The following is a 19,781-nucleotide window of genomic DNA, read 5'->3' on the forward strand; positions in this document are numbered from 1 at the left end:
GAAGGGATACTCTACATTGACTACAGATCAGTTGAACGCAGCTCAGTTGATACATGAAGACAGTTCATTGATTGCTCTGTTTGTTTTTGGTCTTTTGAAGAGGGGACTACCATTTGAGAGGAAATTAAGACTCCAAGGAAATTGTGCTTCATGACAGCAGTATAGAGGAAATACAATGTATCAGTAAAGCAACAGGTCCTTGACATTTGAGCATATCCAGAACAGTATCGTGGAAGCATCATTTGTTGAAACACGAATGTCAGTAAAAAAAAATATATATATTATTTAATCTTCATCGCAGGACTATTGCAACACGTGAAGAGCAGATGTTGTTTTGAGGAGAAATCTCATTTTATCTCAGTGGATTCTTTTCTCTTGACTTCTTACTGAAACATATTCGAGGTAATACTGTTTCCTCTGCTTTCTCTAAGTGGAAAGTCAAGTGCTCTATCATATTTGCTGGAAATATGAATATAATGTTAAACTGGCATCTCTGACACTTTAAAAGTTGATAACCTTTGAACGGGTTGTCTGATTTTCCTCAAACTCTTTACTGATGTGCTCTACTACTACTGCTGCATTCACTCATTCCACACCAATATTTGGCTGAACCTGTTCTTTAACCAGAGCACTCCACAACTCAGCAACAAAATACCCTAGCACTCTGCATCCTCTTCGCTACAAACTTCCATTTTCTCCTGATGTCGTTCATGTACCTGCTGGGGGCGGAGTGGGTGAGTAGTCCCTGTAGCCAGCCGAGGACTGGTAGGGGTCCTCCTGCTTGGGAGCAAACTCCTTGTAGCCGGGCGAGGCCTGGTAGGGGTCCTCCATCTTGGAGATGCTGCCGTAGGGGTTCGGTGCGATTGGGGAAGGGGACCGGTAGGGGTTGTCTTCCACCTCTGCTGGGCCGTCGTATCTGGGCGGGGCGGGTCGGAGAGGGGTCGGAGAGAAGGGAGAAATTGATTGATGGAGAAACAACGGTGATCATTGTGTGTATTCTCTGGTATATAAGAGATGATGGAGATCTGCTACAAATGAGCAAGATGCTGTTTGAGGGGTGGTATCACTCCAAAAGTATTCAAGGGAATTCTGATCCATCATTATCAGCATCATTATTAATAACATTTTAAGTTTAACCTTAAAACGGCCGGGGGGGGGGGGGGGGGGCAAAATCTGCCCCCTCGATGTTTCACGCTATTTTAATTCTGTAACACGAAAAGGCTCCAAAACGAGGCTTTTTGACTTTCTTTGTTCAAGTCTAGGACAACTTTTGAGACCAAATTTGCCCCCCTCTGGTGTCAGCATAGCAAAAATAGCCCGGCTTGATAAACCTGACTAGGGTTAAAGAGGCTGGGGGAAAAAATTCCTCTCCCCCTATAGAATGCTCTCCCTACCCCCCACCCCCCACCCCCCCCCCCAAAAAAAAAAAACAAACAAACAAACAAACAAGAAAAACACCCTTTGCTTTTTTTTTTAATCATCACCACAACCACCATTCAAATCCTCTCTAGCATTATTTCTGCCATTATCACCTTTTTACTTTAACTTTCTTTATCCTTCCTGTAATTCTTAATTTCTTCAGCGCATCTACCAGTGTATCTTTGTTCCCTTTCTCATCATCACTATCATCATCACCATCATAATCATCATTATAATCTTCATCATCATCATCATCACCACTTTCATCATGATTATCATCATAATCATCATCATCATCACCACAATCATCATCATGTAATTATCATAATCCTCATCTTCATCACCCTCACCATCACCATCATCACCACAATCATCATAATTATCATCATAATCTTCACCACCATCACTATCTTCATCACAATCACCATCAAGGTACTTCATTGCACCATTATCAGGTTCTACTTTTATAACTTCAGACTGTTTCCTTTTCTCCCATGCCATCCCCACTTTTCATAGATTTTATGACAATAAAATACTTCAATTATTTGAATGCTTTATTTTGTGTTTTGCTTTACTGCATTGCAACCAGTGTCAAAACTGCACTTTTTGGCCCGAATTCACGAAGGTGGTACAATCTTTGCCCATGGTTTAAACCATGGACAAAGACCGTAATTTGTATGGGGTGCCAAGTGTCGCATGGCAGATTTCGTTACGAAGTGACCATTTCGTCGACGAAATGGTAACATTTTGTAACAAAATTACATTTCGTTGACGAAATGACTGATTTCGTTACGAAAGAGGCCATTCAACACTTGGCACCCCATACAAATTATGGTCTTTGTCCATGGTTTAAAGGTGCATGGTCCAGGTGTTTTAGTCAAATGCGTACGCGGGCGCACGGCGCAAGTTTCCTATAGAGACCTACGCTATCGACTCCTCTTTAGCGCTTACGCTTTGGCCCACTTCCCCGAGACCGAAGAAGTCCGATCCACTGTAGTCAGTGGTCCGATCACTTTTCGGCTCATGATTCGGCTGAGGGGGATGACAGCTTTAGCAAACTTCTTTTGTGATGTCATAATAACAAGCACATAATGCACGCACCCTGGCATTATTACAGACTGCGCGATGCGCAGAGAAGACAACGAAGGCAACGTTACTTAGCAACACCTACGCACTTTACTCTTGATGGCAGCTCAACTTCGGTAATCTTCGTATCAATGCTAATGGTGATCGGCAGTATCATCAACAGCGCCTTCTATACTACCGGGACTATACCCCTTTAAACCATGGGCAAAGATTGTACCACCTTCGTGAATTCGTGCCTTTGAGTACTAAAGTTAGGTTACATGATGTCATTGTTACTCACCTATCTCTGCTGCCATATGGATCCTCCCTCTCTATCTCTTTGGGGTTGATGTCATGGTAGTCATCTCTGGGCGGGGCCTCCGTGTAGCCGTAGCCCCGGCCGTCGTCAGAGGGCGGGTAATCCTGGTAGTTCGAGTGCTGGGGGCTACCATAGTCAGAGTGGCTCCCATAGTCCTTTGTGAGAAATTATACCGATACCATCATAAGGGTAAAGTTTTGTTATCCTCTCCATCCAACCCCACTGCAATACATGTCATTAATGCCCCCTGCAAAATCCCTCTAAACACTACAAATCCATTTGCTGAGCCTATATCAGTGGTGACATTATCCACTACACACAGCCCAGTCGCTGTAAAAACGGGACAGGGCTGTACCAGGGTGGTGTACAACAACAAAGCGAACACAAAGCAAACATGGTGATCGTGTTGAGTTTGGATAGTTGATATCATTTTTGTCAGCTCAGACTCAGTAGAGACAATCTATGTTATCAATATTGACATACAAGATTCACGACTTACCAAAAACGAAGATTCTATGCAGTGTGTGTGAATGTACATCTTCTCTCACTGACGACCATTTTGAATAATTGGGACCACAAAGTGCAACTCCGATCGGGTGAACTCCTGATACTAAATTCAAAATGCCATGTTCGCTTCGTGTTCGCTTTGTTGCTGTGCACCACCCTGGTACAGTCCTATTGCGTTTTTACAGTGACTGGGTTGTTTATAGTTATTGTGACATAACATTTGCTTCTGCAACCATTGCTCCAGTCTTATTTTCTCCAAGGACTTAGGGTTTGCACTAGGGATGTGACAGGGATACAGGTTTTTAGTTTGATGTGAGGATTAGGATTAGGCTAATTAGGGTTTTAATAGTTTGAGGGTAGAATTTATATTTCAGTGTGTAGATTTCTTATGGGAGCAATTGTCCCTGGAGCTAATGTCGCGGAACCATAACATTAAACCCTCACAATGCTTTCTTCACCGATTAGCACAGATGTCTGGAAACCAATTGCCTATAGATGAAAAGAGATTATTTTACCAAGTTTCCCAAGTCTCTATTGTGTCACTATGGCCTTTCTGTTCCCTCCCGAGTGGGCTCAACTTCACATACATTTGTAAGTCAAGCTTGGATAGATTATTGAATTTTTACTGTCAGACAATGATTTCTAATCTAAATACTTCAGATTTTTGCATTCCCCATGCACTCTAAACCACAAAATGGAAAAATACAGGGCAGGATAACACTTTTAAAAGGTGCCAAAACTTACTTGGGAGCCATAGGGGTGGGGCGCATAGTCTCCCCCACCATAGGGATTGTGTGAAATCTGCAAGAAAAAAAAAAAAAAAGATAATGATATAATATCTGTCATTCTAGAAATTCCCCAGGAATCTGTCAACTGAAATGAAAAGTTATACATATCTAACAATAAATCAATAATGTCGTTAAAGAAAACAATATAAAATTTGACCGGAAGCCCATCCAGTCCTGGTGTTTTATTGGAACTCATTGCTTTCAAAATAGCCCAAGACTTTCCCACAATTGGTTTTTACATACTCCGGCAATGTCAGTGAACTCTAGTTGTTTACAAGTTTGCTAATAAAACATTTCGGTAAATCTATCTAACATCTCACAAAAGGAAAAGAAATATTGGTTGACAACTTTGTTCTATCTCGGTAGAGCGAGAAACCAGGAAAAAAAAGAAATATGTCCATGTCACAGAATATTCATTGCTTACTAAATGCATTCCATATTGGATTATGATAACGCACACAGTAGAGTAGCTATACATCACATACAAAATGATAAATTTTGGCAAATATTCCCCGACATCAAAAGTGGAGAAATTGAATAAAGTCTGCCGGCTTTATTCCGTGTCCTAAATTCCCTGAAGCAAATACAATTCTGTATGCAGTTCAAAATGTTTGTAACAAGAGCTTAGCAAATCCGCAACTTGCGACTACAGTACTTTCCTTTCATACACAAGGGATGTGATACAGCACCATATTCTGTTAGATCTGAGTAAAATTTAATACACCTGTATCTTTGCGACTGCGACTACATCTCAATCATGAAATAAAATGGGCGAATATCGACTGAATATCAATGCCTCACATCTGCGATGATTCCAACTGAAATTTTTCTTTCCTAATCTTATTTAAACCCCATGCAGATGACTTTAAAAGTTATAAGCACAAATTATGAGCCCTACACAACGTATTACAAATATTTTAATGAATTGAATAATAGATGAGATGTGTAATATCACAGTGCAATAATGACAATATAACACAATTTGTTTGGTTCGTCCATCAGAATGGGTATATCCCACAGTAGCACATGTCATACAAACTGTGTACATTACAGCAGCAATGAAGACAATTTGTGCACAAAGTTTTAAACAAAATTACATTACCTGTGAATTACTCCTGTTATAGGGGCTTGCGTAGGCTGAAAAATAAAAGAAAATAAATGTAAACACAGATACCAAACAGGTACTATAAATAGCCCAGTAATTCACGTACAACAAAAACAACGAACAAACAAATCAACAAACAAATAGCAAAAGATAATATGTAAATTGCCTCATATGCACAGTTTCTGGACACGCACATATCAATAGGTAAAGATCTTTTTTCCTTTTTTTTTCTAGTTTTCCTTGATTTCCCTTTTCTGGATCAAATATACAAAACAGTGTACACATACAAGTACTTTACCTTGTACACACAGGTACACAATATACTCTCTGATATTCCATACATACAAGTTTGTAAAGAGGAACTTTTGTTTCAATTCTTTAAAATTTGTTATGGAGCTTCTTACTGGAAATCATCCTGCTACTTTTCATATCTTGTTTCCATACCAGTTTTGATGTTCTTCTTTGTCTTGTAACTATGTTGTTCTATCGATAATCAATATGCATGCTCATCTTCTCTGATAAATAATGTTATACATAATCTTTACTTTGTGGGAACAATATCATCAAAGTACAAATCAAATCAAATCAGATCAGATCAGATCAGATCAAATCAGATCAAATCAGATCAAATCAGATCAAATCAGATCAAATCAAATCAAATCAAATCAAATCAAATCTCAGTCATACCAACAACTACAATGGATCACTTCATATCAAAGTACAATGCCCACACGTTTCTGAAACGCCAGATAAAGGTGAGATCGTAAACTGCATTGAGGCAGAAATGCACGTCTCTGCAGAGTTTATTAAACTCAAAGTTGACTTGAAATGTGTTTATACATATGTAGCTTGGATCTGCCCCATGCCAACCACTGTCTGTTAATGTATAGACTCCGCTACTCAGGTCAAACTGCACAATAGAGCTCTGCAGTGACAAGTTCACCAAAAAAGAAATGATAAACACAACAACTTGAGAAACACAATCTAAAAGGTGTTTGCAAATTTATGCATATTGATAGTAGGTATCGAAACACGTTTCGAACATGCATGGGAGAGTTGATGAATGCAGCCACTGATACTCACGATCAGCGTACTGCAACGATTCCATGTGGGCTGTGTCCTCGAGGTTCCTTCCGTTCAATTCACGCCTAGGAGAGAGAAGTGGACGTGATACAAGAGACAGAAAGGGGGACCAATAGCGAGAGAGAGAGAGAGAGAGAGAGAGAGAGAGAGAGAGAGAGATGGGGAGGGGGGAAGAGGGAAGGGGAAGAATGGATTGGTAGAAAGTCAGAAAGACAGACAGAAGGAGATGAGGAGGAAGAAGAATAGATGGACAGAATGTCATAACGTCAGAAAGAGCGAGATGGAAAGAGAACGTGGGAGGATAATGGGAAGAGAGGGAGATCACATGACAGAGAAGGGGAGAAAGAATAGGGAACAGAAAGGAGGAAGGAAAGATGAAGAACCAAGGAAAGGACAAGGGATGATTGAGGAAAGAAGATGGATTAGAGAGGAGGAGAAATGTTCAACAGGGACAAGAGCAATGGAGATGGTAACAGATGAAAATGGGGAGAAAGGCAGGATGTGAAGACAGATGTAGACAAAGGTAGATAAGGGTTGGAGACAGAAAGAAAGAAAAATAAATGCAAAGACAGCAGCATAAATCAAACTAGTAATTGTCAGGCCCTATGAAAGGAATGGATGATAACAATCCATAACCAGGGCAGACAGTTAGAGCGTTCACATCGGTATCATACTTTCAAATCTACTGTTTAGTGCACCGGGGAAAAGTCTTGGCGCAAGATATCAATCAAATGCAGGTACAAACACGCTGACATTTGTGTGCTGTTAAGGTGTTAGCCAAATCTCCACGTGCAAACCACATCCAGACATATAACTTGTCTACAAGTGAGGGAACACTCTTGCACTAGCATAGCTGGTTTATACATACACAGGCAAGTTCACAATATCTGTTCAATGTTTAGCTCACTGCTGTTATTTCATGCCAGATAAATGTAAAGATATACAAATGTACAAAAGGAAAAAAAGGGGGATTATACATCCAGAGTGTAATCCACAGTAGCACCAAGATTTCCATTGCTATCACAAAATATCAGTGTCATGGTTACATTTCAATATTAATTCACAAATGAGTTTATATAGATTTCTAGATGGATTATGACTGAAAATGAAATGAACTCACACTTGATAGAGATTCCTTCTGATGTAACATATTTAGTGTATACAGAGGAGGACAGGTCACATGCACATACTGTAAAACAATATCCAACGTTTTCAATGACATTCCACTGTACAAGCAAGACCACTGAGAACACACATTCCAAAATGACAATGTTCCATGAAATCCCAACCCATAAATGCCACCACCAACAACAACAACAGCACCGGAAATATGAAATGGACAATGAATGTACATTCTACACCTGTGAATCACAATGGGGAGAAAAAAATTACACTTGGCAGGGACAAAGGTCAAGGAATTGCAAAAGTCTTCCCACGCATTCCACAAATGCATACTTGTACAATGTACATAACCACACACACACACCAAAACAACAACATAATGTCCTATTGTCTGTATACAACAAGATAACCCATGTCCCGGAATTTACAAGTTATGTCAAGTGGTAATGCCATGAAGGATTTCCACTTGAAATGTTAACAAACTCATCTCGCATCTATGCCAACAATGTCTCACTAAATACAGTTTACAAACACCTGTCTGGGAGTACTTTGGAACATATAAATCTAGTTGATCAAGGCGTGGATAAAGGAGATAAAAACTGAATTTAAAAAAAAAAAATGTAAGGGAAAGAGGGGGAAGTATTATACAGGCAGTCATTTTGAGTCAAGAAGAAGACAAAAAAAAAGTTGGAAAAGAATGTTTAACATTGCAGTGGGTCACTATAAAAAAAAAAAATAAAACTTTTTGCTGACTGAGCTGTATGATTATGTTAAAATGGATGAAGAACAAAGTTCACAACAGAAAAGCTTTGAGAATTATGGTGCCACTATGAACAGACTTTCATATACATGAATCAATATCACTCTGGTTCACTAGTAACTTGTTCATTGAATAGTTTGCTTGAGCAAACAAGAGTTCAGACCTCACTTCTCCATTCATCCCATTTGGCTTTATATTCAGACATGATGTGTTATGAAATGATGTGAACAAAAACGCACCACTCACGCAAGAACTTAAAATTTACATGACTACACGTATGACATCACATACAATACGCTGTTATCTTTCACTTCAATTCGGTCTCTGGGAAACCCGTTATTGCTCACGATCAATGTCAATGTTTACTTTTCTAGCGCTATTTGCCTTTGTTTGAACTCCATTCCTGGATTAAAGTCAATGTGCTCTTCGAGAATGAAAACACATACACACATACACGTCCAGGCACACACACTATACACACACACACACACTTTTACATTCGTGGGACTCACACCGCGTTCACATTGTCCCCCGCGCCGCGGGGACAGCCTCAAGAGATCTTATCTTTTTTACGACTGACCGTTCACATTGGTATCTCATCTGTCCCCGAGCTGTGGGGGCGATTGGGGCTTGGGGCGAGCTCTGCCAGGCACAGCGCATGCGCACATTTGATGACCACAGCTGGACGCTATCAATTTCGCCCCAAGGTCACTCTCCCCTCCAAATCTTGTCCCCGTACCCGACTTCATTCGCGGGGACGAGGGGACAAGTCCCAGCGAGCGTTCACATTATAGTTTTGGAGGAGAAAGTCCCACAGCTCGGGACTTTCCCCGCGGCGCGGGGGACAATGTGAACGCAGGGTAACATACACCACAAAGCGAAAGGGGAAGAAAACGAACAGTATATGATGTAATATGCTATTAGTATTGTTCAAACCACTCTCTTTCATGTTGATGCATTCTGAAATTACGGTTTTGTACCGATGACTACTGCAAACCACAAAAATATTGTCTCCCACAATAAAAACCATGGTGGCTCTGTTCACACTTGTTCACAATTTCACTGAAGGGAAACATAACAATTGACAACACAAAAGAAAGGAAACCAGTTTAAGAATCTTTCTGAAAAATCATCCTAGATAAACATCGTCATTGCCAACTTCTATTGTTTTCCTCTCTCGTTCTCATTTTCATGGATGAACAGGCAACTGAGGGGTCTAGATTTGATGCAATGCGAATTTCCGAAATTGCATCAATGCACTGCAAACCACAAAATATTCTGTTATTACAGTTTAAAGTAATAGCGCTATAACAGGGGATATTAAAGTTTTAACCCGTTGAGGACGAGTCCTGAGTATACTCAGGCAAGCTTCTATGGGAAATGCGTGTCGTAGCAATCAAATCAAATTGTCTTCAACGGGTTAAAAACATAGATACTATATTTTCTTTTGCCACATTTCTTTCTTTCTATTTTTTTCTCCTGCAAATCGTGAAGATGTACATGTAGAAGGAACAAATGGAATGACATTTGCAGAAACAGGAACAGGAACAGGAAGTGACATCACTCTCCTCTACGTCACTTTTGACACAGAGTCATAAGAATGGCAACAGAAGATTTTGTTCAGCCATCTTCTTCTTAATTACCTCCGCCAAGGGGGGGAGGTTATGTTTTCGTAACCGTTGGTTTGTTTGTAATAGTTAGTTCGTTTGTCCGTGTGCAAAATAACTTAAGAAGTAGTTACCGGATTGGGAGGAAACTTGCAGGAAAGGTTGAGAATGACACAAGTAACAAACGATTAACTTTTGATAGTGATCCGAGAATTTTGGGGGAATTTATTAAGGATTTTTTATATTTTGGCAGGTAGGTCAATGAACTTGGGAGTTCAGGCTGCGCGTATTTGAGGTTTGCATGCGTGCACTAAAGTGCGTGCTCTAGTTTCTGCTAGGGCGAGGCGCGCCGTACAGCTGAGAGTTTTACGACGTAACAAAGGCTTCTATATTGGGAAATCGGGCGACTTTCAGCACACAATGCTATAAGTACAATGTACGTATGAGTGGAAATCACTGATATCTCTATGGTGAACAAGGCAAGATCAGTGGTGGAAATGAGCTGCATGCTTGGCGGAGGTCTGTGCTCTCAGAGTGCTTTTCCAGTTAAAAGAGGAATATACTATGAAATGGAAACAAACAGAAGGTATACTTTGGTTCTCTGTTCTGCTTTGTTTTGCTTTGGATGGCATCCATGAAATTCAGAAATCATGAAATCCAAACTTTCGTTTTAAAATGAATTCCATGTTATCTCCTTCCAGAAGATGTTGCAATTCTGCATTTAGCAACACTACAGTTGTCAGCAAGTGATACAGTTACTGAGCAGACCGTGAAAACAGGCTGTATTCACAAGCCACACAGCCAGAGGGGAACCAACCATGAGCCAAGGGAAGAGATGCCTCACTATATAAAACATCTAAGTGCTTTAAAAAGAAAAAAGAAAATGCTGAAGTACATAAAAGTGTGAACTCAGCCTTGTATCTGTTGACAGAAGATCTAAAAGAGGAGGGACAATGGCGATTTGAATGCCTACAGCATCACCGGGGACAAACACGGACTGTCAACACGTACGCACAATGCAAACAGCTCTGCCAGCATTTTAACGGCCGTTTGATTATCAAGTGGAAAACACGATGGGTCCAAAATACAGGTGGTCTAGTGGGAATGCAGAGGGAAAATGAGCTGATGATCAGTCAATGGGGGCATCAATGACACTCGGGGAAAAGTATGAAAACTTTTGAATTCAAACTGTAATTAATTAGATTTGCAGATACATATCATACAATTTTAATTGTAACATCTTGAATGTACTGTTTAATGATGTTTCCAATTTATATGTTAGTACTGTACAAGAACAATCCTTCTGTCTCATTTGGTGTTCACGATAATACAGGTCCAAGCATACAATTCTATTAACTGAGAGTACAACAAAACGAAATCACAATTCCTTTCTATTAGTTTGTAGATGTCCTGATAGTGCCAACAAAATTTCAAATATATGCCTGACTGTCCCTACATATATTCAAATATTATTAAAAAACAGCTCAATCAGCAAAGTTTAACCATATTTTTTTTTTTACAGTTGAGACATCATAACATAGCAAGGTGTCCTTCAAAAAAAAAAAATGAATAAATAAATAAATACAACAGTTTTTAAAAATTTTTAACAGTGTCCTCAAATAAGTGTTGGCAGTTCAACTATGAAATGAGTGAACTTTAATAGTGACACCAACATTCCATGATATCATTTAGTCTTTATCTTGTTCCATTTGTCTAGGAGAAAATTTGAAAAAACAAAACAAAACAAAATGATCACTTCAATCCACTCATTATCACATCCAAAGAATGGCATATAATACAAATATAAATGCACCTCAAAAAGTAAACACACGATTGGTTGACCAGACTGGTCAGTGCTTTCTGTGTATTCACTCATTGAAGACCAGTGCTGAGTATATTTGGGTGGGTGTCTATGGGAAATGCATGTTGTAGCAAAATCCGCCTGTTCCTCAACAGATTATTCAAAAGATGAACACACACTCGCACTGAATCAAACACAACAAATCTTCCACATGGTGTAAAATAATTTTGATGTCATGTGATGCTACACAGCAACAGTTTAAAAGCAAGCACAAAACATATTGTAACAAATGTTAGCACACAAACAAAAGTGATTTTGGTGCAAAATGGACTACTGCAAACATTTGTAGATAACAAATGAGTGTAATTTCAATTAAGGGATATATGCTATACATGCACTACACATGCCACAAATACATTTTGGTAGTTTACAACTGTAATTCTGAACTATGGATCATGTAGCAAAATATAAAGCATATGAAACTGATATGGCGGCAGGCAAAACCACAAAGAAACACACTGATTGTACTATTCTCAAATGCAATCTTAATGCAATCGTAACAAACATGCAACAGCCCCATGATGTCTTTTGATGCTATATCATGCATATATATATGATGCAAAATATTTCCCAAATTAATCAGCAGAGGTAAACAAGCCAAAAGGGAAGTGTAAATCACACTGTCTACTAGCATCAGGACAAATTTTACGGTAATATTCAGACTTATTGAAAGCATTTTGTTTTTCATTGAATTTCCAAGATTGTTGCTATTCTCATGTTATGTCCAAAAATGAATATTTATCAAAGAAAATATTTCTTCTTTTTTGGCTTGTTTGCTTGTTTTTGTTGCTGTTTTTTTAAAGTCTTTCCAATGCAGGCTAAAATCTCCACCTGGTATCAAAGCCTCTTTTTGATATAAAGCCACCCAAAAGTTTTCACCTATGTATAGTCCATCACAAGGTGGCAACTTGAGAAACAGCATTGCATGTCAAATCAAATTTCCTTGTGCAATACGTTATTCTTTCCAACACTCAATAAAAAAAATAATAACAAAAAATCAAATCAAAATGATAAAACAGCAAAAAACAATTTGAGCATCTTCAACACAAGTTTGCATCAATGAAACAAAGGAAGGATAGGAAATCTCATTTAAAACTCGACATAAAGTTTTAAGCTCAACAGGTTGGACGTTTCAAATTCTATCGAAACTTTTGTTCTATTTTTGTCAGCAGAATAGACATAAAGTTTTGAATGCCTGTACAATGTAGCTTCTTTGCTCCTTACTACACTGAATCAATTTTGTGGGGATTAGTTGATTTTGTCATTCAGATACAAGGCAGGTTTTCTTTGAGATGGAAAAGGGCAATGCTTGTCAAAAAAAAAAAAAAAAACAACAACTATAAATACAGAAACTTTCAGTTTGTTCCAGGTACATGTAGTACACCAGACTCTACATCCCCACACACACACACAAATTCTCAGACTTTAAAGGCATAATTTACCATTTGCAGATGAAAGCATTAGTGCTTTAGAATAGTTCTAAAATGTGAGTTAGGGATAGAAACAACCACTGTCAAAATTTGAATCCGTATAATCGATGTTAAGTGTTGTTAAATACACGAAATGTGAACAATAGTTATAATAAAAATGTTTCCAGACTAAACTGTATACAGTTACGGTTTATTGAGAAAAACCCTGATATTTCCTTATATTTTAGGTTTTATTGCAAATATTTCATATGGGAGGATGTTTTATGATACAACAGACCTACACATATGCATCAAATGTGATATCTTGAACATTTTTGAAATCACTGCTCCCAAAGGTAAACTGGACCTTTAAACAGTGTTGATAAAATGAGAACAAAAAATGTCAATCTTCCTTCAGAGTACCAGTCCACTAAATTAGATGGTTTTTTTTAGTTTTGTTTTTTCTTTTAGTTTTTAGTATATTATCAGATTTGTTTAGTGCAATTATTTGACATACTGCTGTGATGGGTTACTTTAAATTAGATCTCATGGTGAGTGAAATGTGCCTATGGAATGAAAGAGCATGGAGTGGAAAGTTTGAGGAGCATGGGGGATTATTAAGGTGAGGGGAGGGGCGCGGGTCACCGATGGGGTCGGCCACGCCTAACTTACAGGCAGGAGTCGAGCAGGTCTGTGGAGGGGACATCCACCACGAAACTGCTCCCCTCTTCCATGGCGGTATCGGTGGTCGTAGGGGCGGCGGAGCGACGCCAGGAGAAGGAGTCGTTGGTCTCACTGGTGTGGCGAGAGGGTGGGGCGAGGTGGCGAGGCAAGACAGGAGAAGGGAGGGGCGGGGTGGGGTTAAGGTAAGGGTACAGGTAGGGGTAGGGATAAAGTCAAGGCAAGGGTGGTATGAGGGTTAGGGTTGGAAGATCAGGGTATCAGCAAGGACCAGCTCTTGACTGAAAGCAACTTATCATATCCAAGAGGAATGCATGCAAGGTCACAAAAAAAAAAAAAATGTACAATTTCGTTAAATTTCTCCCTAAACATTTAAATTTCATGAACATCATCCCCCAACCCATACTCCTTGGGGTCCGAAGGGCGCCCACTTCACTAGAATTTTTGGTTGCTGGTGGTAGTGGTTCATTTGTCCTTACACTACACGGGTAGTTAAAAAAAAAAAAAAAAAAAAAAAAAAAAACTTCAGTGAGTTAAAGGACAAGTTCACCTTCATTAACATAAGGATTGAGAGAATGTAGCAATATTAGTAGAACACAACATTGATAGTTTGAGGAAAATCGGACAATCCGTTCAAAAGTTATGAATTTTTGAAGTTTTTGTGCAGTCACCGCTGGATGAAAAGACTACTGCAGTGTATGATGTCACATGCGTACAATAATATAAGGAAAATATAAAGAGAATTTCACAAAGTTTCATCTTTTGAAAAAAGTACACATTCCCTTGACTCATTACTGACATATGTTATGGGTAATATTATTCCAATTGCCTTTAGAAAGAGGCAAGTCAAGTGCTCTTTTATTATGTGAAAAAAGTGAAAATATGTTGAATTTTCTAATTTACTTTATACTGTTGTACTCATATGACATCATGAGCCTTAATAGTAGTCTCCTCATCCAGCAGTTCCAACTCAAACATTTTAAAAATTCATAACTTTTGCATCGACTGTCCAATTTTCCTCAAACTTTCACTGATGTGTTCTACTAATATTGCTGCATTCTCTCAATCCTGATGTTAATGAAGGTGGACTTGTCCTTTAAGCTACAATTGTACAAAATCCATTTTAATCCAATCTTCAAGAAAAATAGTGCTCACAGAATCTTTCAGACAGGGATATAGTATCAGTAGAGCAACATTACACTTTAATATCACCCAAAATACACTATAGAGTGATACCACCGTACAAGGTTAGACAGGCTTCAATATAAATGGGTCAAACAAGAAGGGTGAAATAAAGGCAAAACATTTCAAACAGTATCACTGACTTTAATAGTGCTTGAATTTCCATGTGTCCATTCATTCTTGTTATTCCTTTCAGCAAAGAGAACTTTTCCTCTATCCCCCCCCCCCCCCCTTTGTTTTGTTCAATCTGGGTGAAAGGAGTTTGGGCATTGAAAAATAGCATTAGAAGCTTCAAGTACTTATACGTATGTACAAACATGCACCCGTCTTTTCCACTCACCATCATCCTTCAAGGCATGCAGAGATCTCATCCCAATACAATAAATGCCACATGATAAATACAGTGTTAAAGGGAAGATAAACCCCAAGAACAATGTGGATTGAGTGAAAGCAGCAACATTAGTAGAACACATCAGTGAAAGTTTGAAGAAAATCGGACAATCGATGCAAAAATTATGAATTTTTTAAGTTTTGGTGTTGGAACCGCTGGATGAGGAGACTACTAGAGGTTATGACGTATGAGTGGACTACAATATCAAGAAAATATAAAGAAAATACTACAAAAATCCATTTTTCATGAAAATTACAAATTCCATCAAATTGATATTGACATATGTTAAGGGTAGCAATTATTCCCCCTGCTTTCTGAAAGCGGTTGGTCCACTGCTCTTTCATAATTCTAGAAAAGTGAATTTTTGTTGAATATCCTTTATATTTTCTTTGTATTGTTGTCCACTCATACGTCATATCCTCTAGTAGTCTCCTCATCAAGCGGTTCCAACACCAAAACTTTAAAAATTCATAACTTTTGCATCGATTGTCCGATTTTTCTCAAACTTTCACTGATGTGTTCTACTAATGTTGCTGCTTTCACTCAATCCACATTGCTCTTTGAGTTTACCTTCCCTTTAAGAAAAACCACCACCAAGTTTGAGGCAATACGTCCCACAGCTTTGTTACATTGGTCACAGTTATGACTAACTGCCATGAACACACGAACATATAATATGCAAATCATAAATGAATTTTGATTAGAATTCCTATGAACATGCCCAGCATAAGCTACCCATGCATGATATACTGAACCAATGCGAAATCAAAGTAAAGTCATTAGCATTTAGATATAGTTAAGCAGAGAATTACAATGACATACACCAAAGCATTCCCAACATGTACAAGAGCTATCAAACACAAGAAAATTGGTAGTAAAAAGCACATGCGCCTCAAATTCAGTAACATGTAAAAAACCAAAGATTAATCAATAGCAACAGACAAAAACTATTGAGACAAACAGGCAAAATTCTTAAAAGTTGCAGCCATTCCCTTCTTTTTCTCCTCCCAGTCCCCCTTTCTTTCCTCTGTTTAGGACTTGTAAAATATGTAATGATGACTATCTTTGCTTACATAGATCTTTCATTCTCTTTTGTTAATAAGTTTTCTAAAACATACATTCAAATTTGGGAAGTTACTTGAAGGCGCAAAACAAAAGTGCTTTTATAGTAACTAGGTGGAAACAGATAATCATTTAATTATATACTGTAAAAGTGGATATTTTCGCGTGATTAATTTTTCGCGCTTGACCGGGTAAGAAAAGTTTCGCATGTTTTTAATTCCGCGGAATCAAGACATCAATTACTGGGACATATGGCATGCAAACATTTTTCGCGTGTTTTTATTTTCACGCTAGCTTCTGGTTGCGCGAAATGCGTGAAAAATTTCAATACCGTGAAAATTTCCACAATTATAGTACTTTTTTTTGGGGGGGGGGGATAAGAGTAAATTTCATTAAATTTAATGAATTCTAATTTAGTATGAAGATGCTTGGAAGAGCAAAGGAATGCTCTCTGTGATTGGCTGGAAATGGACAATCACCTGGTTACATGTTTGTTTGTTTGTTTTTGCAAAGAGTACAATTGTAAGTTTCATTAAATATAAATTTCTATTATTGATACACTGCCTGAAGAAGTAAAAATGAAAGCTCCTTTTTGATTGGCTGGAAATAGATAATCACCTGATACTGTTGAGACTGGCAGTCTCAGAGTCCACCCTGCTACGATTAATCTGAAAGCTCCTCTGTGATTGGCTAGAAATAGATAATCACCTGAAGGAGCAAATGAAAGCTCCTTTTTGATTGGCTAGAAATGGATAATCACCTGATACTGTTGAGACTGGCAGTCTCAGAGTCCACCCTGCTACGATTAATCTGATTGGCTGCGATAAGTCGGTCAGCCTCAAATTCCCGAGTAAGCTTCTCAAACTGGGCTTCCTAAAAAAACAAAGGGAGGGACAATGGAGCAGCGACCTTGGGGTAAAAAACTTGCAGAACGAGGACACAAACTGAATGCACTCTGAAAACAGAACATTTACAAAACACTCAAGGTAACATCCAATGTATTCAGTAGAGTACATGTGTTGCCTATGGGTGAACATGCTGTGATTCCTTAAGTTCCTTCCAGACTTTTGGTTACCAAAAAAAAAACATAATCAACAGTAAAAACAATAATAAAAATATGATACATATATGTTTGATAGATCTCAACAGGAGAAAACACATGAACTCCTTTGAGATGTAAAACATATTGAGTTGTTTTTTCAGTTGGAAATGATTAGACCCTACATGGTAAAGGGGGCAATTTCACAGAAAGTTTTAAAACTTTTAATAGTCTGAGGGCAATTTGAACAATTAAGAAATTGCCATTCAACTTTAAATGGGATCCAAATTTGGATTTATTTGACAACTTTTAGTGATTCCCTCTTAATAATCAAATTGACTTTTTTTTCTAATTACCTTTTGGTAAAAATCTGTCATATTATCTAATCATTGTTTTTCTTTACTAGTATTTCTGTAATGCCTACAGAGTAAAAAACAAAACAAAACAAAAACAAATAAACAAGAAAAGCTTAATAGAGAAAAGAAAGCACAAAATTGTAGTCTACCTATTTAAACATTGCTGATTATTGACCAAAAAAAAAATCTAATGCGAGTTATTCCAAGAAGCAAACATGAATGTTTTCCTACATATGAAGAGTTTGTTTGCAAAAACCGATAATTCCACATTTGCCAAATGGAGATATTTGCAATTAAAGGCCAAGAAAAATAAAGATAAGAAAATTTTTGCTTCTTTTGACCATAACTTTAAAAATATACCTTTTTATGTAGTGACCAATATATCATTTAAAAGGTATTATTTTGTACTTTATGACAGAGATCGTACTTCAAAATCTTCAAAAATGGACTTCTCGGTTTTTGCAAACAAACCCTTCATATATAGATGCAAGTCTAGAAATCTGTGAGATTGTACTGTGTTGTGTTGCAAGGCATGTTAATAGCTCAATTCACACTGAAAAATTCATCATTACAATTCATAAATATCATGTCAAATCAGTCAGAAAATCAGTACCAATTTCAAATGTTTGGCTATGAAGCAGGCCTGGGTCAATGCAAAACAATATGGGATGGATGTGGTTGTAAGTCAAAAAAAAAAAAGGAACAAGAAAAAAAGAAGGGAACCGGAGGGCCATGGAACACTGCACCATCAGCAAATATTGATACATTGAACTATTCAAACATACAATCAAAGCAAGAGCAAGTTTGAGGTATAGTATGCAATTTTGTCTCGCTATGTTCGTGCCACTTTTACGAAACAATGCAAACGTTCCAAAAAATGTTGACCAATTCAACTAAGAAACACATGATATAATCAAAAAAAAAAAAAAATGCTCTAATAATGTATCTAGGCACAGAAACTGTAGATATCATGCAAGTTTTACTTTAACAGGAACTTTCTTTTTCAATTTTTGCTCTGTTCTCATGGTGGAGACTCAATTTTCACAAAGACTCTGTTGGGGGACTTGTATTTCACTTGAAGGGTTCTGGTGAGTATCTTTAGGACCCAATGTCCGATTTCCATTCATCATGTATCAGTTAACAGGCAATTTTGAAACACAAGTTTTTACATTAGTACCATATGGTTCAATATGAAATATCTCATACAAATTTTCCTATTTTAAGCTATTTAAGATGCAATAGTCAAGAGAAAAAAATGACATTTCAGTCTTTCTCTTTTTATAGACACACAATTTATGAGGGTTTTTTTAATAGCAAATTTCACGTGATAAATAGCTAATCATTTGAATGTTTAAAAAAGTGTTTTTATACTTTTTTTCTCCAAAAGAAAGCACAATATCACTAATTGAATATCTTAATAAATTGCTTCTCAAGCCAAAGAATGGGAGATTTTGCATAAAGCAGGAGAACCGGAAATTTTGCAAAAATGGGCTTTCGGTGGGAAATCTCCCGGCGATAGCGGGAGAGTCGGAGTCTCTTGACAATATGAAACGTGATTACGAATGAGATGTCCTTGGCCAGTTGAAAGCGGTCAGAGAGAATTGACCCTCTCTCACCTGTTCCTTGACCGATCTCAGAATGCTGGCTGGATAGTCTGAACTGTAGTCCTGGTGTCCTTGAGAAGCGTAACTCAGATTTTGGCCGCTCCCATCGTCCCAGCCAGGCATTATAGAAGATGTACTGAGTGCACACGAGTCGGCCCGTTACCAGAGAGCAGCGAACTGCAGGCGAGGAGAGAACATAGAGAGAATGGTATACATATTAATGAGTCTTCATTATGAAACCACTCACACTCTAAAAAGCGATGCTGGGACAAGAATGATAATCAGCACCTGTACTACTCACAAGACTGAACTACCTGGAACTTCAGAAGCACACTTTCTTCCCGTGTTTGCGTATAGGGGGAGGGGTGTGCGGGTGTATGGATAATGTGAGTGCAATTCTGTGCCTTGTACATACAGTATC

General features: G+C 38.1%; 1 protein-coding gene across 1 annotated transcript in view; it reads right to left on the minus strand.

Moving 5' to 3' along the window:
* LOC140246887 (uncharacterized) overlaps positions 1-19,533 on the minus strand; it is a 57,553-nt gene extending 38,020 nt beyond the window's left edge. Inside the window, exons 1-8 of the mRNA XM_072326211.1 lie at positions 19,373-19,533; positions 17,122-17,234; positions 13,718-13,840; positions 6,287-6,351; positions 5,201-5,235; positions 4,055-4,111; positions 2,786-2,958; positions 717-916 (exon numbers count right to left, since the gene is read on the minus strand). Coding sequence (XP_072182312.1) covers positions 717-916; positions 2,786-2,958; positions 4,055-4,111; positions 5,201-5,235; positions 6,287-6,351; positions 13,718-13,840; positions 17,122-17,234; positions 19,373-19,483 — 877 coding nt within the window. The 5' untranslated portion in view covers positions 19,484-19,533. The remainder of the gene's footprint in view (positions 1-716; positions 917-2,785; positions 2,959-4,054; positions 4,112-5,200; positions 5,236-6,286; positions 6,352-13,717; positions 13,841-17,121; positions 17,235-19,372) is intronic.
* Between the last annotated feature and the right edge of the window lie 248 nt (positions 19,534-19,781).

The sequence above is a fragment of the Diadema setosum genome, chromosome 3 (assembly GCF_964275005.1).
Source record: "Diadema setosum chromosome 3, eeDiaSeto1, whole genome shotgun sequence".
Taxonomy (NCBI): Eukaryota; Metazoa; Echinodermata; class Echinoidea; order Diadematoida; family Diadematidae; genus Diadema; species Diadema setosum.